The 20,147-nt window shown below is 41.5% G+C and overlaps 1 protein-coding gene across 1 annotated transcript in view; it reads left to right on the top strand.

Annotated features, from left to right (window-relative positions):
* Gabrg3 (gamma-aminobutyric acid type A receptor subunit gamma3) overlaps positions 1 to 20,147 on the top strand; it is a 581,822-nt gene that overhangs the window by 1,167 nt on the left and 560,508 nt on the right. The window contains exon 2 of the mRNA XM_034488056.2: positions 4,541 to 4,689. Within this exon, the coding sequence (XP_034343947.1) occupies positions 4,541 to 4,689 (149 nt within the window). The remainder of the gene's footprint in view (positions 1 to 4,540; positions 4,690 to 20,147) is intronic.

Below are 20,147 nucleotides of genomic sequence, written 5' to 3'. Positions count from 1 at the left end.
CAACTAGAGATGCTGACATGGTTTAATTCCATCTCCCAGATTGGTGCTCTGGTTAGAGCCTGCAGACTACACTGAGCTTTGGAAATCCCTGGTTGTTTTCCCTACTGTCACCCTAGAAATTGGAGGACACCCCATTCACAGAACACACTTGTTTTGACATTTCTCAATTTCCTGGCTTAGGAAGCAAATTAGAGAGCAGCTATCCCTGAGGGTCACAGGTCCTATCGCTCTCACTGGCTTTCATTTTCATTCACATTTGTGAAATATCAGAACTAGGAAGCCACCCTAATAACTCCCCCCAAAACTATGAGGGAGGGCTTCCCAAATTCTTACTGCAGCTAACCAAGGTCCTTACCCTAAGGAAGAAAGTCTCACCCCATCGCCCAGGACTGTTCTTACTAAATTGACTCTGGAGACTTGGTCACTCAGGAAGCAGAAGATCCTGAGGCCTCTCCACCAAAGTTTTTTCTCTCCAGGGAGGGAGTTAAGAAGTGCAGTGGAAAGTGTGTTTTGAAGAAGATTGTGCATGGAGGGATCTTAGTTTAGAGGAAGATACCACCAGAAGCATCAATAAAGCTGCAGACACATCACCGAGTTCCTTGCTATAGTCACCAATGCAAAAGCCTAGCTTACAGTTCAGGGTTTAATCAGTTATTTAGATTTATAGTTGCAGTTCTGGAAGGAAAGCTGACACTTTTCTTCATCATTATGTATGCTCCCAGAGAAAATGGAGCACTCTGGTTTCTGAAGATTCCCAAAGACACAAAATCCCCTGGGATTCCTTATCTTTCTTTTCTAGCCAAGGTGCTATATAATAATGTTAATATGTTCTCTGTTGAGTTTTCAGTCTTGGGAATCATGATTGCCAATCAGTTTTTAAAGAACTCATTTTGTATTTATTGCTACATGTCTCACTTTTGAAGAGTTTTTTTAATGGGTTTTACAAACATGCAAGATAATTGAATGGCCCATCCATCTTTCAATCTACTGTCAGTTTTGAGAGGATTCTCTTCAGCATTCAAGATGCCTAGCTGGTATGGCTCCTTTGTAGCTAGGTTCTGACAGGATGCTCTGTGGCTGTGCAACGGGGGTGCCTGCCTACAACAGGGTTGCCTCCATGACACTCAGGGCTGAGCTTGTTGCACGGGAAAATGCAGTGCTTCCTTTCGATGGTTACTGATTTGGGGGTGTTCAGGAGTTCATTTTAATATTGAAAACTCCTTTGAATGTTGTCTCTGCCATTCTGATGAAGAGAGGGTGTGAGGATTAAAGATACTGTCTGGGAAGCGAGCATGTTTTTGTTTTATTTTTAAGGAAAAGCTAATTGCAGTGATGCTGTTTAGGACCAGCAATCCGAGCAACAGAGTTCTCAGAAGGTTTTATATATAACCCCATGTAGAATTTTGAAGAGAAAGGAAATTCCATTTCATCCACCTGCATGTGGGTCCCCTGAGGTGAGGTTGGATTTTCTCAGGGCACTGTGTTCATCTTCTGGACTGGGAGTGGCACAGGATTGGAAGATGAGGAGAAAGGACCACTGAGGCATCCTGCAAGGAGAAAGGACCACTGAGGCATCCTGCACCAGCTACAGAGCTGGGGTTTCATGGAGCAGAGGTAGAGAAGAACAGGCTTGCTTTCTCTGTCTTTATCCCCAGCACACCCACCTGCCTAGCCACTGAGGAAGCTTATGCAATGTCAGATAACGCCTCTCACCACTAGAGGGAGAATGAGACCCCTTATAATTTTTGCCCTTGAACTAACCAGCTTTTCTGGAACTGTGCAGGAATATAGGAGTATATGTAGTTAGCCTGGGAGTGAATATGTTGCCTGTGCACAGTTGACTGTTGGGGTAGGCGTCCGCAGACCTGCTGCTTCTGCAGTGGTGGAGTAGAGGGCAGGAGAAGAGGAGAGCAGAGGAAGAAAAAAGAGGGAGGGCAGGAGAAAGGCGTGTAGCAGGGGACTTGGGAGGTCTGATTTCCCTGGGATTATCTACCTATCTATCCATTTCTACAGTCCCCAAGTGTCTTCATTCTGGAATAATTTGTTAGGCCCTAAAGTCACTGTATAGCTATCAGCCACCCAAGTGATTCATGCTACCTATTCTTGTTTTATTTTGCTTTGCAAGGTGATACAATTAACATTCCTGACACAGCTTCTAACTATGGAACATACTTGAATATTTAAAAGTTCTATAATATCCTTTGTACACGTACGGTTTTATAGGCAGTGAACTGCATTCTCCTTACTGAGTGAAGGAGGTATCAAGTATCCTAAATTCCTCTTGGTGGTGAATTTCAGCTTAGATAAAAATCCACAACTGTTTTGGAGTTTGTGGATGGTTTACTATAATCTTCTAGCCAGATGGGTATTGATGAAATGGCGTTCAGTTTAAGATCAGTCTAGGAGAAGCTTAATTGCAAAAGCTATTCTACAAGACTCATTATCAACATCTCTCTCACACATGGATAGCTGTTCCTTCATGTCCACAAGTTCCACATTTACAGTTGCAAGCAGCTGTTGATTAGGAAAACAGTTCTGAGCATGTACAGACTTTTCCTTGCCCTTATTCCCTAGTCAATACCTTGTAATAACCATTTACATAGCACTTGTGTTGAATTAGTCATGTGGGAATGATTAGAAGCATTTGTGAACATCATGTGTAAGCATCATGTGTAAGCATCATGTGTAAGCATCATGTGTAAGCATCATGTGTAAGCATCATGTGTAAGCATCATTGTATGTGCAGACTTCACCATCTTCAGATTTTCATGTGTTTCTGGGAGTTCTGTGAACAATTTTCAGTAAAGAAGAGACAGCAGTGCATGGGTTTGGGTTTAGGCTCCTGCTGGCCATAGCTTTTTAACACACACAAGAGACTGGTGCAGGCAAGAGCTGACATGTCCATATCTGTTTATATATGCCTCTGAATATCTGAGTGAAGATGAAAGACTGGGCTTTAAAATGATTAGACTTTAAAATTGATTTTCTTGTTAACTTCAGAAAAGTGATATGCCTGAAAACAAGCATCTTGGTGTGGAGCTGACAGTTGACTCCTGTCTGGAAGTCAGAATGGAAATGAGCCTGGACATTTGTCAGGACAAATCCCTCTCAGTGTGTTCCCTCGCACCCTCTTTTTAGAGAAGTGACATTAAGGCGTACATATAGACAAACTAGGACAGGAGCTTTGTTTCTTAAGCTCTTATAAGGTTCCCACGTGCAAGGAAATACTGCTTCAAGGTAGAAAGAAACTCTTTTTCGGTCCAAGCCCCAGGTGCTGGGACACAGAGAGTCTCATTCTCTGAGAAAACTGGCTGTTGGCTTGAGGTTTCTCCTCATTAGAGCCCTTGAAGGCATGAACCACTCTGTGGAGGGGGCTCTGGTGCTTAGCAGAGTGGGACAGAAGGTCAGTGATGTCCAGGCTCTCATTGGAATTCATGGAAATGCTCACAGGCTTGAAGACACACTAGAAAATACTTAATTCTTAGACCCTGCTGAGAAAGAAATGAGCCAGTTTTGGTGATCAAGGGGTGTAAATTGCCAGAGGACATTTGCAGTCATCAACTAACAAATCTCCTGGCTCCTCCCACCCCCCATACTGAGTGCCAGCAAAGCAAACCTCCTCATAGTGTCCACACAATTATACCCCAAAGTCCAGGCCACATGGAAAGCACAGTCAGAGTCAGCTGTTTTCAGTGAATCCATTCTGTAAAGGCTACTCCCACTTCCCACAGTCTTGGTGGTGGGACTTAGAAACACTACCACCAAATATTCTGAAGAGTGTCTGATTTTGACAGATTGGTGTTGTGGTAAATATTATTTGGGGGGGGGGTTTGTAACCCACCTTAATCATTTAGTTCATCCAAAAAGATATAAAACCTTTATATTTGTAATAAGCCTGAAAGCACTAGAGCTGGGCAAATATCAGCCCTCTATGCTATTTTGTCTACTTCCTCGTCAATACTCCCAAGACATCACTTGCCATGTTCCACCTGGGCTGCTCCTACTCCAACTGCCTGGTCCCATGGCCATGCACTTACAATCCACCTACCTCATGGTGTGTTCTTCCCTCTTACTCCTCTCCCCTCCCCCTCTCCTCCCCCTCCCCTTCCCCTCTCCCCCTCTCCCCCTCTCCCCCTCTCCCCCTCTCCCCCTCTCCCCCCTCCCCCTTCCCCCTCTTCCCCCTCCTCCTTCTCTCCCCCTCCTCTCCCCCTCTCCCTCTCTCTTGTCTCTGCCCAGACCAACCCAGTACAGGTTGGTAAAGTACTTTTATTTCCTGCTGGCCAATTTGGCATCAGTTGACCCATTCATTGCCTTATCTCTTTAATTTGGGCTGGGCTGTTCTGCTAACAGTAATCGCATTCTTGCTCTGGAATGTTTCCTAATTTTCATTTTACTTCTTTTAGTTTTACAGATAACATGCATGACTAGGTGGAAGATCCTGGGGACTTTCCACCCATTTTAGTAGCACTTAGAAGGAGGAAATTTAAAGAATCTTCTGGAGTCATTACAATTTATGTGTCACATTGTGTTGTAACTGCAGGTCCAGGAGGGTGGAAGAGGATGAAAATGAAGACTCTCCATCAAACCAGAAGTGGGTCCTGGCACCCAAATCACAAGACACCGATGTGACACTGATTCTCAACAAATTGCTGAGAGAATATGACAAAAAGCTGAGACCGGACATTGGGAGTGAGTGCCATTTGTTATTCCAATATAAAAGATGCTATGATAATCTATCTATAAATTTAGAGTTTCATATTAAATAATTTTAAAGCCAGGGTTGCTAACATAGTGTGACAAGGTCTCCTGTATTTGTCACAGTTTGATGTGAGTGACAGCAAAACCAAGAGATGGCCAGGTGTGGGTCTGTGTTCCCTGTCATATCCTTAAGGTTTTGATTTTGGTTTCTCAGCTAGTGTCTGGGCTTGCTGCATATGTTTAGACGTCATTGGCATACTCTCTTTGTGGGAATGGAGACCCATGCTATTCCCTCTTTTACAGGTTGGATGGTTAAGCTTTATTTTACCTTTTTACTGCTGAGGTTGAGAGCTTCTTACTCGTCCTTTATTGTCTGTCGGATCTGTAGCTTGGCTTCGTCTCTCTGCAGGTTCCTTCACAAGGCAGGTTTTAATATTGATGGAACCGGATTTATTGGCTCTCTTTTTACAGCGTCTTTCAGCACTCTTTCCACAAGGCTCTGTTTGATAAGGTTCTCATTGGCTTGTCCCCTTTCCGGTGCCTTCGATACAAAGTCTCTCTGTGTTTTTTAAGTCCAGGACTGCATTTTATCTGTAGCAGGACATATAATTACCTTTGTTCCAACTGGTATGAGATTTCAAAGTCTTTTTGATTAAGGAAGGAGAATTTTAAAGGCATGTATCCATCAAGATACTGGATAAACCATGTCAAATTTCCTTGCTTCACTTCTTTTTGTTTATAGTGATGAGAAGTGCTGTGACTCTCCAACTCCCTTCCTGCTTTAAAAATATTTCCTCAGTGTGCTGCCAGCAGAATATCTAGAGATAAAATAAACAACAACAAAACAAAGAAAATGCAAACAAATGCTGGCCTGGATGTAGGAAATAGGAACACTTAGTCACTGTTAGTGCAAGTACAAACTGGTACAACCAATGTGGAAATCAGCATGGAAGTTTCCCAGAAAGATAGAAAAATAGATCTTTGACATTATCTACCTATAAAACTCTTGGGTTTAAAACCAAAGAACTCTATGTCCTACTACTGTACAGATACCAGCTCATCCATATTCATTCATCTTGTATTCACAGTAGTCAAGGAATAAAAACAGTCTAGAAGTCTTGCAACTGATGAAGAATAATATTTGGTACATTTATTATTATTCATGTGTAAAAAATGAAATTATGAAAAGTTCAGGTAAATAAAGCTAGAAATGTTCACCTAAGTAATCCAGATTCAGAAAGACGAACACTTCATATTCTCTCTCATATGTGGATGGTAGCTTTGAATATTTAGATCGGTATGTTAAATTGGAATAACTACAGACATCAGGAAACTAGTGAGTGACCATGGTGGGTAAGGGGCAGATTTAAAGGAAACGGATGAGAATGCAGTTTAGGTATAAAGGGGGTGGGGGGTGGGTGAGAGAATAATGAACTAGAAAGGGTTAACTGATTTGGAGTTTGGAAGGGTGGAGAAGCAGGAGGGAGCATGGGGGAGGGTCAGTAACACTAAAGGCATTTGAAAAGGTCATCTAGAAACCTACTACTGAAAAGCTCGTGTGTGTGTGTGTGTGTGTGTGTGTGTGTGTGTGTGTGTATGATGTGTATGTATGTGTATTATATATGCACATAAAAGAAGATTAAATGGTTTACCCTTTAGTAATAGATATTTCCTCTCCTAGAATAGGCTATCAAATAAAAAAGCCTGTTGCCAGGCATAGATAATCTATTTTCTGGTTGTTTCTTAGTGGGTCCCATAGAACATCATCCAAGCATTATAAGATATTGACATTGTTTTTATTACCCTTTAGAACTTGATGGTTAGAGTTTTGCTGCAGACACCACGTAGTTCAGTCATAGAATATGAAGTTGAAATCAAGTTGGCATATATCTGGAAGCTTCTTCATCCATACTGGCTAGATTTCACAGAGCTAGAATATCCTATGCATGTTATCAAGGAAGAAAAGTAAAAAAAAAAATACTTACACACATATGTGAAACCTGGGGGCTACAATAACCACTGGCCTAGTAAGATATGGCTACGTTTGTACTAGTAGAACAAGTATTATGTAGTAGCCAACGGCTTTCTGATTGGATATAAAGCCAAGTTGGGGTTTTATAAACTTTAATTTAAATTTAAAACAAGGTGGAATTCATGCTCAGTACTTTTAACTGGGCCTAAAATCCATAACTGGCTGTGTCATTATGTTGGTTTGAATGTGAATGGTCCTTCTATGCTCATATATTTGAATACATGACCTCCAGGTGGTTCTTGTTTGAGGAGAATTAAGGAGTGGCCTTGCTGGAGAAAGTAAGTCATTTGATATAGTCTTGAAATGTAAAAGATTTATGTCATATTGGGGTTTGTTCTGTTTTGTGGTTGTGGATCAATATGTAAGCTCTCACCTGTTCCTTTGTTCTGCCATTGTGCACTTAATCCTCTGAAACCCTAAGCCAAACTAATACTTTATTTTATATGTGGTGCCCATTATGTTGCCTCTGTCATGGTGTCTTATCATAGCAATAGAAAAATAAAGAAAACAGTCATAGACCCTAGCAAGAACCTGTGGCCATGCAGGTCATAGACCTTAGGGCAAAGTGTAATACTATTATTCTGCTAAGTCAGTATAGTAACAAACTCTATAAGTACTCACCTTCATAACCATAAATAGTGCATGTCTGACTCTCATTAGAAAAGTTTCTTTTTGCAGTAGATAACAATTACCACAGAAGCTCAACTGGTCAGTGTGTTCAGGATAAAAGAATATAGAGTGCTCAGCTCTTAATAGGACATTTATGTGACACCCCAGCCTCAAGGCTCAGAAATCATCACAGAAGAGGGGATGGAAAGAATTTAAGAGCTAGAGGTAGTTGGTGCCTACTGATATGTTAATGCCAGTAGATCCGTGAACTCAAAGCAGCCATGATTGTATGTAAAATACCTGCACACAGTCAAGACAGGCAAAATCTTAGCATGAATGAGAGAGGTCCGTCAAGTTCTACTCCTGACGGAGGAGCTATTGGAATTGCTGGCTGATACTTGGGAAGGAGTCTTTTTTTTTTTTGGAGGGGGGATGTGGTCCCCGAAAGGCTCCATTAAATGGCCTTGTACCAAAGGACACTCTGTCAGTACAAGAGTGGAACTCAGTAGTTTAAAATAGAGCGCATAAAGTGAAAGCAACTGGGGGCGGGGAGGGTATGGGAAGAATCAGAAGAGAAATGGGCATGGATTTTATCAAAACACATACCCAGGTATCAATTCGCAAACAATAAAAAAAAAGTTTGTCCACATGAACGAGACCTAAATTACTGTGGTACAAGTTTTGTGCATTCTACGATCATCCAGTCTTCCTGGTCTCTCCATTTTAAAGGTTAGTAGTGTGACAAGCAATGAGGGCAAAGTTGCAAACAAATGACTGGGGGAAGAGTCTGGAAATCAGGTCTGGTTTTCTGCTGAGAAAAGTGATTTTAAAATGTTGCTGACACCTTCACTGTTTGTCAGAATAAAAGCAAACTTGCTCCTCTCTAAAAGTTCAGTCTAGCTGGTACCTTCAATCATGCAATCATGGCAGTACATTCTTTTGGTTGAGAGGGTTTTCTTTTTCTTTCTTTCTTTTTTTTTTTTTTTTTGAAGAAGAAAGTGGACGTGTCTAGCTTCCAATCTAGACCTCTGTAGCCCTCTGTGAAAAGTGAGGTATTACTGTGTTGTTCATAGAAAGTTTGAGGCAACATATTCAAATACACACAAACACACACACACACACACATACACACAAACACACACATGCATATCATGATATTTGGAAACAAAGAGGTCTTATCCATGGGACAGGCAAGCAAAATTCACACTTCTACAGTTTATAATAGCTCTTTCCTTATCCATGGGAGTTATATTTCTCGGTCCTCAATGGGTGCCTGAAAGTATATATGATATCTTGTCCTACAGAGACCCCATGGTAACCTGTGGTAGAGTTTAATTAATAAGGCAGTGTTAGAAATTTACAGTAACAGCTAATAAAATAGCAACATGGCAACAACATATTGTGATACCCATTATGTAAACACACTCTCACAATATATTACTGTGTGCTGCATTCACCTAATTTTGTATTGTGGCTGACCACAGGAAACTGGGATCCACAGCAAGAGGCTGTGGGTTAGGGAAGGATTCCTGCTGTATACAGAAAGAGCTGTGAATTTTTCACAGGAGAAGAGCCCTGTGCTTTAGGATTGAAAGGAATTTCTCAGAACAGTGGAGTACAAAGGGTCAGTGCAGGATGCTCCTCTGAGGGTTGAGAGGCTGAAGCTCTGCTGTGGCATTTTCCTGGACCTTGGGGCAGAACAATGTCCTGATAAAAGTCACCATTCGTGAAATGTCTTAGAATGCATCTTCTTGTCTCAGCTGAATGTTAAACAGCACCTGATTAGTAAACTCCAGCAACTTGCTGATACTCTGGTACAAGGGAGGTTATCTGCCTAAAAGCAGATTTCCTGAGAAGATGTTATATATGTATTTTCTGTCCTGGCTTAGAGGGGTTCTGATTCAAAGGCCAATTCCTCATAGAAATTCAAATTACTTTTCTGTTGTCATGACTCTGTTCAAGTTTAGTGTACTTTACCCATGGTAGCTGTTGCCAGTTCAGTTGAGATACCACAGATGTGTTTGCTATTACCTTAATGGACTACTCAGTTGACTTCCACAGTTCTCCTTAAGTCCCTTCCCAGTTCCTCATTATGTCCTGAGCTCTCTGTACAAAGCCCTGTCCAGGTCAGCTGGAGAACAGCATAGACCTGCCCATACATATGTCCTGCTGTTGGGGAAGGCAGGGACAGGTCTCAGAGCTGTACTGGAGAGGAGCTGTAGGCATTCTCACCAAACAAATTAAACCTGTTGCATTGGAAACTTGAAAATTCTATTCTGCTTCTAGGATGGAGTCTAAAATCTTGGAAAATCTACCAAAAGGCAAGCTCTTACCTGCTCCATGACTGCCCTAGCATTTCTGTTGCGTTCTGTGCCACATGCTCAGGGATACCAGGTCACCTGACTTTCTTATTTGGATTCTGTTGCTGCTCCCTTAGCTGAGCTCTGCAGCTTCTGTACTGAGATCAACCGCACTTCCTCCAATCCCTAGTGTTGTGATCCTCCTGGGAGGATCGTTCCTTCAGATCATGCTTCCCTCTCACCTTCCCAGTGGAGTGGACTGAGAGTCCCTCTTGAGTTTTCATAGCATTCATCTTTATATGTAGTTGCAAAATTTCCAAGAGCTACCTGGATGGCATGCTGTAGTATTACCATGCTGTCCTCCCTAAAGTATGATTATACACTTTCCAGATTGTACCTGAAAATTGGTGTTTTCTCTTTCAAAGACAGTTCCACTTCCAAACTGTAAATACCCAAGCATAAACTCTCTCTCTCTCTCTCTGTCTCTCTCTCTCTGTCTCTCTCTCTCTCTCTCTCTCTCTCTCTCTCTCTCTCTCTCTCTCTCTGTGTGTGTGTGTGTGTGTCTACAGTCTACATGTTCAACACCCCACATCTGGACACATGCTAAACTCTCCCCAGGTTTTTTTGTCAGAGATGGATGAAGATCTGCTTACGTGGCAGTGTCCTTTGATTACTTTCCATATCACAAATTGTCATTGTCATCATATTTGCATCTATAGTCCACAGCTATTCTCTCTACTAAATTCTAAATCATGGTTTTAGTTTCTTGGTAACCATTCATCATTTTAAGTAATGGTCAAGCCATGGCCCCTGTCAATTTAGGGCCATATGGGATGGCATTTTCTGGGAAGTAGGTCTAGTCCTGTGAGTCAGGAAGAGCTACATGAAGGTGGCCTTTTAAACAGTATAATTGTGGGAAAGGAAATCAAAGAAAATTTAAGGGTTTCAAGAAATTTGAACGTGTCTCAGAGTATAGATTATTAGAGAAGACTGTCCACATGGTATTACCTATAGAGCCAGTGTCATTATAGTTATGTTGAGAAAGACAAAGTTATGTTTTGTTACACTATAAGATGAGATAGGCAATGGGTGGAAATGACCACCAACACATCTAATCTAGATCTTCTCTTGGGCAGGTCCATGGAGAGACAGTCTGCTGTGTTCCTCTTTTGCAGACATTCATCTCTCTGTCTCTCTCTGTCTCTCTCTGTCTCTCTCTTGCTGTGTTCCTCTTTTACAGACATTCATCTCTCTGTCTCTCTGTCTCTCTCTGTCTCTCTCTGTCTCTCTGTCTCTCTCTCTCTCTCTCTCTCTCTCTCTCTCTCTCTCTCTCTCTCTCTGGCTTTTCTGAAGCGTGTTTCCCCCAAAGCATTACAAATTCTACATGTGGTATGAAAAGCAGCTGGACGCCTGAGTGAAGAGTAGGGTATGTTATTGCATCAATCCAGGGAATAGGGTAGATACATCAGTGTCCTCCCTGAATACCCTGCCATATATCAACAGTTTTTTTATATCTATAAATGATTGATACCTGTATGACTGTTTAGATGTTCAAGTCAAATTCATTACGTCTTTCTACTCAAACACTGATAAGTTTTTGTATTGAAAATCCTTTCTGTGCATCTCTGAAACAGGCAGCATAAAACTGGTGTATGTGGACAGTGGAATAAAAGCTCTCTTCCTCTTCCTCTTTCTCAGTACCTGATGGCCACTACCCAACCTGTTCATCCTGTCCCCAGCTTCTGCTAGTCACTGTGTTACTCTGTTTCTATAGATAAGATTGAGATTTTAGATCTCATATATGAGTAACATATGATTTTTAAGAAATGTTTTCATGTGTCTCTTTGGTTCCTTCAGTTAGAATTACTAAGATCCTTGAGCTGCCTTAGAACATTGAGATAAATGTCAGAGACCCACTGGCCAAGAAGGGAGTTATCAGCAAGAAGAGTGTGTTAGTGATGAAAAGTAGAGAGTACCGCCCAACCTTTCTTTCACTGGTCCTGCCTGCCATGTTCCACAACACTATGTTGAGAGCATCAGATAGGCAAATATGATTTGCGAGAACTTGAAATGTCTACAAAAGGCTTCACAGAAAGCCTCAAAGATTATAAAATTTTGTATTGATAGCAGATGGAAAATGCTATTCACTGCCATTATCATTATCATATCTCAAGAAAAATAGGAGACACTGGAGGTGTGGTGCAGTAGTAGAATCCTTGCCCAAAGTACCTTGGGCTCTGGGTTTGATCTCCAGTACAAAATCAATAACTAAGAGGGGCAAAAAAGAGAAACTGTTTCAGTCTAAAGGAATAAAGAGTAAATGCCAAAGTGCCCATCCTTGTAGCCAAGGAAGACGAAGTTAGAAGTTGGAAGCAGGTCCCTCAGCCTACTGTATACTGCTGATTTACAACCTAGCCTCTCCTGGAAGCTGCATGACCAATTTAAATTAGTGTTTTGTTTTTAACACACCAGGAAACCCTGTCAACCTCACCTTGGCTTTACAAGGATAGACCCTTCCTACAATCAACAGCCGACTGGACAGGCGGCCATGCCGTCTCTTTGCAACAATTACTGTATATCCAGAAAATAATTCAAATGTATTCACTCCAGTCTCAGAACAGATGTAGGAGGAGAGGAAACAGACATTCTTAATTGCTGTGCTCGAAGTCAGAGCTATTACTGTAGAGTTAGTTAACTGATTCTCCCACAAATTTAATTCAAATGCATAAGGGAGGTGGAGAACAAATCTGGTGGAGAAATTATACCTGTCATCTCCTGAGAGACTAATTAGACACCTCAAAGCCACCAGGTTAAGTCTCCCTTGTGCTTTGTAGCAGGTTACCCTTCTGGAGTATGCCTCCTGTTTGAGGGGAAAGGTTCTTCACCCATCCCTGAACAGTTAGCACCCACTTGCACCCTTACCTGCTTAAATGGCCTCTGTGTAAGACAGGGCTACGTTAGTGCCATCTAGAAGTTCAGTTAACTAGTGATTTGGGGTAGGGTGTATCCTTTTCTTATAGAAAATGTGTAATAAAGCCTCATTGTATAAGCAATTTAGTGTTTCTTAAAAATATGATTTGCTAAATTACTCAAGTCACATGTTCCTAAATATAATCTTGTGCCTGGACCTCATTTGAATAATCAGTTCAGTTCATAGAATAAAACTGATTTGTTTCTTATGTTTATTCATTACTACTTCAGGAATTGAGCAAAATAGCTGCATCTGGATTAGCATGTTTGAGTGAGAAGGGCTCCGGTCTCAGAGGATGGGCGTTTCTACTGCTTACCAACAGACACTTAGAGAGACCCCTGTAGGCTTCTGTCTCTAAGTGACATAATTAACTCTGCATCCAAGAATATAGGTTATCACTGGCCTCTGCCAGCCAACACAGAGTGGCAGGTGTGTGACGCCCATTCTCTTCAGACCCACACTGTTGTGGCTTCCATTTCAGCCTGGTTTCTGAGAGCCAGCAGAGAGTCCTCAGACAGCTGTTCCAGCTGACTGCTTTGGCTTGTCCCCAGGTCTCTGCTTCTGACTGCATCTCATCATTGTGGAACTAACATCTGGCTCATGGTACCTTGCAGCTCCTTCTACTCTATGACTGTACCCCTGGTTGTGATGGTGGGCCTACTGTTGTATGTGAGGCAATAGTCAAACACATACCTTGCCAAACTAGAACATCGAATGTCCACAGTATTCTAAAGGACAATTAGTCCAGCAATTCATAGCATGGCACTGCATCAGACTTGCCTAGATATTGTTTCAGAATACAAAAACCAGGGCTGGACGTTGAAAGGGCGGAATATATGCTAAGTCAGTTTTCTACCTCAGTATGTTTACATTTTTGCAATTCTTCTATTTATTTTTTGGGTTCATTTACTTGTTTCTTTTCCAGTATTTTAGGAGGGACATTGAAGTTATTAACTTGATCCCTGCTCTTTCTTAGTGTCCAGCCTCACAAGATTCTCCTTCTATCAAGGCTCCTTTTATTTCTATGTTTTTCTTTCATTACAGTCACAGAGTTCTTTCTACTTGATTTCAAATTTGACTTCTTTTCCAAATATTTGAGATGGTTCTAGGTATCATTCTGGTTTCGACTTCTAAGTTAATTGTACTGTGGTCAGAGGATGGACTGTTAATTGCTCAAGGCCTGTGAAGTTTATTGAGATATATTTCACAGTGTTGATCTGGCCTATCTTGGTGTGCATTCAGAAAGCATGTTCTGCTGTTATTTAAAGTGTTTCATAATTGGGAGCAGTGAGAATGTGGATTAGTTGGAGCTGTGTATTCCTGGTGTAATCCAGCTGGTCTGAGTGTTAGGAAAACAAAGGGCTGATACAAGCCTTGAGCTCAGATATTAACCATCTATCTCCAGCTCCCAGCTCTTGGACATTCCTGCCTTATTGGGTGACCTCAGGTGCTTTGTAGACTGAGGGGGTGATGGAAATAGTGCTTTCTGATATGTTACTGTTGGAACTGAGTAAGATAATTCAGGACAAGGCACTCCGTTCAAAGCCTGGTACTGATTAAGTGGTTGTTAGTAGTTTCTTAGTAGCCATTGGTCATTACTGGGGACAGCGAGGACTCGCTTCCACCTCTAACTATGAATGTGTAAAGCCTGAGTTTCATCCCCATCAGCAAAGTAAATAAGTAAATGAACAACTAAATAAATAGAGACATGGAAAAATAGTTTAAAAAGAGAAGTATGTGGAAGTAAAATGAAGTTACACAATCAGTTACCAAGAACATAACATCAGTGTTTCCCAGGCACATGTATCTATAGTAAACGGAGCTCTGGTTGTATTTTTCACTCTTGTTCTTGCTATGATCATGGTGTGCATCTGTATGTAGGGTTTTTATTACCATATATTATTTGTCTGGAACAATGAGTTTTACTCTTTTCAAACATGTGCACTGCACTTCCGTCATATCCCCCTCCTCTTGCCCCCCCCTTCCCTTCCCATTGCCTACTGCTGCTCCCTTCCTCAGAGGCATTCTGATTTACTCTCATTCACATACATCTTCATCCTATAGTTTAGGGAAAATATGGTATTTGTCATTCTTGTCTTTAAGAGTGTGGCCTTACCCCTCATAGATACCCCTCATAGAGTCTGGCATTTGAATACTTAGTTCCCAGTTGGTGGTGCTGTTTGGGGAGGCTTATGCGGGATATAGCCTTACTGGAGGAAGTATGTCACTGGGGCCAGGCTTTGAGGTTTTAAAGCCATGCACCATTCCCAGAATGCCCTCTCTGCTTCCTCCTTGTGGTTTAGGATGGATGTGAGCTTTCAGCATAGTGCTCCAGCTGCCATTCATAATTGCTGCCATAAATACTTCCCCATCATGATGATGATGGACATTTATCTCTCAGGAACAGTGAGCCCAAAATAAACCCTTCCTTCTATAAATTGCCTTGGTCATGGCATTTCATCAAAGCAATAGAAAAGTAACTGATGCAGTAAGTCTGGCCTTTTTCACTTAACATGCTCTCTATGTAGTTGCATCTATTTCCATTCAAAGGACATACATTCATTCTCCTATACAGATGAAAAAATATGTTGTTTAGATACACTGTGTTTTCTATATCCATTTATCCATTGATGGACATTCAGGATGAGCCCATTTCACTGCTATTGTGAAAAGAGCAGCAGTAAACACAGATGTGCAAGTATCTCTGTGGTAGAATATCTAGTCCTTTGGGTGTGTAGCCAGAAGTGGCACAGCTAGATCAAACATAAATTCCTTTTCTAGTTTTTCAGGAACGTCCACACTGATTTCCACAGTGGCTGTGCTAATTTACTCTACCAATAGTAAGTAGGAATTCAAGTTTTTCTTCCCAGTTGAGGACCCCCAGGGTAAGTATTACTCTGTGAGGGTAGTTTCATCTGAGTTACTTTATTCATTTCATCAAATCTTCCTGAGACCAGCAAGGTACCTGGCCCTGCTGTCAGCTTTGGAAATTACTCAGTGGTATTTTCTATACTACAATCCTTGTTGTCTTGGAATGTGTGTTGTACAGGAAACAGGTAGAGAGGAGAGGGGAATGGTTGACCACTGTAAGGAAGATAAAACCTCTGATGGTGTGTATGTATTACTGTGAGGTTTGGGTACAGGGACAGAGGAGACATCTGGGCACCCTGTCCTTCTGGAATTCAGTGAGAATACTGAGTCTGAAAGCAGACTGTCCTCTCTGGCCTCAGCCTTTGATCCAGTCCTGCCTGTCCTGCTGTCTAAAACTTAGCCTGCAAAATATTTTCTATTGTCCTTATTCCTTCTGTTGTCCAGACTTTGTTCACTTCCACTGTTACCTCTGCACAAGTTAACAGCTTTGAGATTTGGACTCCAGGGTTCTTCTTTAGGGACACCTTCTCTGAGCTCTAAGTGAGCCTGGGTTCTCTATACTCCAGCCACTTTTGTCACACTCAGTAAAGGTGCCTCTGGTTGATCTTCTTCCTAACTGTCATCCTACCAGCATGTGTACCCTGTGTCCACTAGGACAAGGCCCGTGCTCATTCCCTTTAAGAAATATGTCTGAACAAAGGTTTCATATTCAGAATGCATAAATAACTAGATAAAATAAGAAGTCAAGAAAGCAAATGGTCTGTTTAAAAAAGAGGTTATGTATCTGAAAATTTCTCAAATGAAGAAATAAAAGATCTGAGAAATGTTTCTAAAAGTGTACACCATCCTTACCAATCAGGGAATGCAACATAAAACATATATGAGATTGCCTTTTATCCCAGTCAGAATGTGAATGCTGGGGGGATATGGGGCAAAGGGAATTCTCATTTATAGTTGGTGGGAACAAAAACTGGAGCAGTCACTATGGAAAGTCTTGTGGACAATTCTCAAAAGGCCAAACATAAATCTGTCATATAAGTCAGCTATACTACTCCTTGACCTACGCCCAAAAGACATGACATCCTATTTCATAGACACTTCTTTGGCCACGTTCATTGCTGCTTTATTCACAATAGCTAGAAAATTGAAAAAAACTAAGTGTCCTTCAACTGCCAAATGGACAATGGAAAAGTGGTACATCTACATTATGGAATGCTGTGAAGAAAAATTAACTCATGGGATCTTCAGGTAAATGTATAGAACTATAAGATACTATATCAAATGAAGTAACCCAAACCCAGAAGGACAAATACAGCATGGTCTCTTTTGTCTGCAGTTCCTAGCTCCAAGCCTTTAGGTACAACATAAAGTAACTGCAGAAACTAAGAAAGTAAAAAGGTCCCATGGGGAAGTAGAAGTGTTTGGAAGATGGAAATGGGGAGGAGAAGCCAACTGGCAAGAGGTGAGAAGAGCAGACAGAGGAGAGGAAGGAGTGGTTTCTGAAAATGTCATAAGGAATTTTATTGTTTATCTCTTTAAAATTTCATGTAGCACAGATATGCATATTAAATGAAATCTCTTCACTTGGGCTGCTAATGGTCCCCAAGAGCCATGGACTGTCTTTAAAAAAGAAAAAAAGTCCTGATGCCAGGCATGAGAACTTGTAAGTCAGTTGTTAACTTGTAAGTCAGGGGAGTTCAAGAGACTCCTCAAACAATATAGGCTATTGTTGTTGCCCTTGGTTGCTTCTCAGATGTTAAAGACAAGTCTATATTACTGAAGACAATAAGACTTAAATGACCCAACCTGGATCTGACTTAAGGACTAGTTTTCATAGTACTGGGAAGTGCTTCCCAGACTTCCATGGGGAGAAATAACCAATGGTTCTACATAGCTATAATACCTCTGAACTATGATGATTGTCATGCCATGATAGCCCTAAGGGTATAATAGTCACACCTGTGTCTCAGCTCTCCTATTGGACTAAAAGGCCACTCAGATGGAGGGAAATCATTCCTAGTACTGTAAACCTAGCCAAATAACATGTTGAGATCATGAATATAATTGGAGAACTGACCGCTGTCACTTTACTAAACCAGCATAATTCCTAACTGCATCTAAAGAGTTTCCTTTATGTCACAGATAAGTGTAGTTTCCACCCCTCACCAATGAAACTTCTTTTTGCAACAGAGACTACTACTGAAAACTACAACTTGTCAATGTGTAGAGAAAATGTGATCATGTGGTAACCAACTATAATTGATATATCTATGATACAAACCCTGCTCCTAAGCCTCAGGGAATATCATGGAAGAGGGAGTGGACAGATTGAAAGAGCCCAAGGACCAGGAAAGCTGATGTGAGATTGTGTCTACTGGAAATGACAGAGGGGCTTCACCCATGACACCTCAACAACATGGCTCCCTAACCAATCCCTGAAGAGGAACATCAGTAGGCATGCTAATATGGAAGAGAGGAATCTCTTGGGTACTTACCCAATGAACAAAGAACTACAGGCAGCTAAGGAATGCTTGGAGTGCTGGGAGTGGGAGAAAGTCTTTCCCAGGGATAAGCTCCCTAGTTGGTTATCCAAAACAAAGTGTTCATCCCCCAAATCTATCTATCTATCTATCTATCTATCTATCTATCTATCTATCTATCATCTATCTATTTATCATCTATCTGCAACACTTAATGGGCTGAGTAGGTTATGTGTGCCTGTGTGTGTGTGTATGTATGTATGTATGTATGCATGCATGCATGCATGCATGTATGTATGTATGTATGTATGTATAGCAATAGCAAAGAAAAAGAGATTATGAGTTTGAGAGGGAGCAGGGAGGGTGCACAATGCACCAGAAAAATTATAGGGAGAAACCAACAAAAGGAAATGATATAATTTTATTTTAATTAAAACAATTAAAAAGAGAAAAGTACACGGACCTAGGGTCTCCAGAAGGTGACCATACACTTCAAAGTATTTCTATAAGACAAAAAGTTGCACTTTTGCAGAAAGGCGTATAGCTCTGCCAAATCAAGTAAAGAAACACATTTAGCAAGAGTACTTATAGACATCTATCTATTCCTGACACAAAGCGGGTCACCATGCCTCATCCTGAGTGATCAGAGATAGGCTTCATTTTTACAAGATTGCCCAGCTTAAGGCAGTGCAGTTATGAGTAAAATGCAACTTTGGAGAACAGGATGCAACCTCGGGCAAAGTAACCTTGAGTGCCACACTTTGATCTTAGAAAAAAATGCTGACTTTGGGAGTAACATTTGACAGATGGACTCTTTAAAGATCGATCAAAGTTCCTTTGTCCCAATTAGCTCTTTGACAGAAAAGACAGTGCATTTCGTTTACATTTCCTACACCCCCCCTTCTGCCCTGGCATGAGGTGGTAACTTCTATTACAACATGCTTGCCTCAGCATAACACTCCAATTGCTTACCAAGTAGTCACCCTCCTCCAGTAGGCAAAAAGATCTACATTTAGAGAATGAGTCCCATGCTCTCCAGGGCCAGAGTTAGGCCTGCAGAGAGCTCACAGCTTCCCAGGGAGCCATGGGTGACTGCTTCCTTCCCCCACTGTCCCTTCCTGGACTCTCTGAGAAGTTTGTGGACTCTGAGATCAGGAGAGCATGAAAAACATGGGCTTTTCTCATTTCTTGGACTTTGTTTGCATGAATTTGCAGAACTAGGAAGCTTGCCTGGATCCTAGTAGTGATGGCTCTTACTGTGGTTCATCTACTGGCTACATCCAAGATTTCCACAAATCCCATGGGGGATATTACCTGGGTATCTGACCCCAGAAAGGGTAGGAGCTGTCTAGTTTTCTAAGGGTTGGTCAGAGGATACTGTTCTGTTTTCTTGGTCTCTTTTTTATCCTGGAAAGTCTTTCTGGCTATTTCTTTTCGACAAAACACGTATTCCACTAGAGCGGGGGTTGTACTTTACGCTGTTGCCTGTCTGTGGATCCTGTTCCCCTAGCTGGGTTGCGTCATCTGGCCTGAGTGGGATGTGTCTAGTTCTTCAGAGACTAGATGTGTCAGGACCAGTTAGTAACCATGTGTGTGGGGTCCTCCTCAGAGAAGAATCAGAGAAGGGTGGAAGAGGGCCTATGTGAGGGGGGTACTGGAAGGGGCTGCAACTGGGATGTAAAGTGAGTGAGTGAGTGAGTGAGTGAATAAATAAATACATAAATAAATAAATGGAAAATACCCCAAGTCTTACTTGGAACCACTTGCAGATTTCTGAGTTTAGGATATCAGTTGTGTCTCCAGTCTAGCTCTGAGTGTTTGCATAGGACATTCTAGCTCTGAGTGTTTGAATTCTGTGTGTGCAGTATCTACTGATGGCAGAGCAAAGATTTTTTTTTTAAACTGCGTTTATACTGTGCATGTACAGGTGTTAAAAATAACTTGTTTAAAACTATTTCGTAAGCAGTGCAACCACCATTTATACAGCACTTACACTACATTAGTATCAGCAATCATCCAGAGATGGTGATAGTCTGTATGAGAGGTGGGTGTAGTTTGGTGGCAGAACACTTTGCAGGCATGTGGGAGGCTCTGGTTTCCATCCCCAGCATCAAAAAGACAGAAGGAAAACCACCTTTCTAAGTGTGTGTGAAGCTTGTTTAGATTTTCTGGGGGTTTCATTCTTG

Source organism: Arvicanthis niloticus, chromosome 1 (assembly GCF_011762505.2).
Source record: "Arvicanthis niloticus isolate mArvNil1 chromosome 1, mArvNil1.pat.X, whole genome shotgun sequence".
NCBI lineage: Eukaryota > Metazoa > Chordata > Mammalia > Rodentia > Muridae > Arvicanthis > Arvicanthis niloticus.
This window is presented reverse-complemented; position numbering and strand designations above follow the sequence as displayed.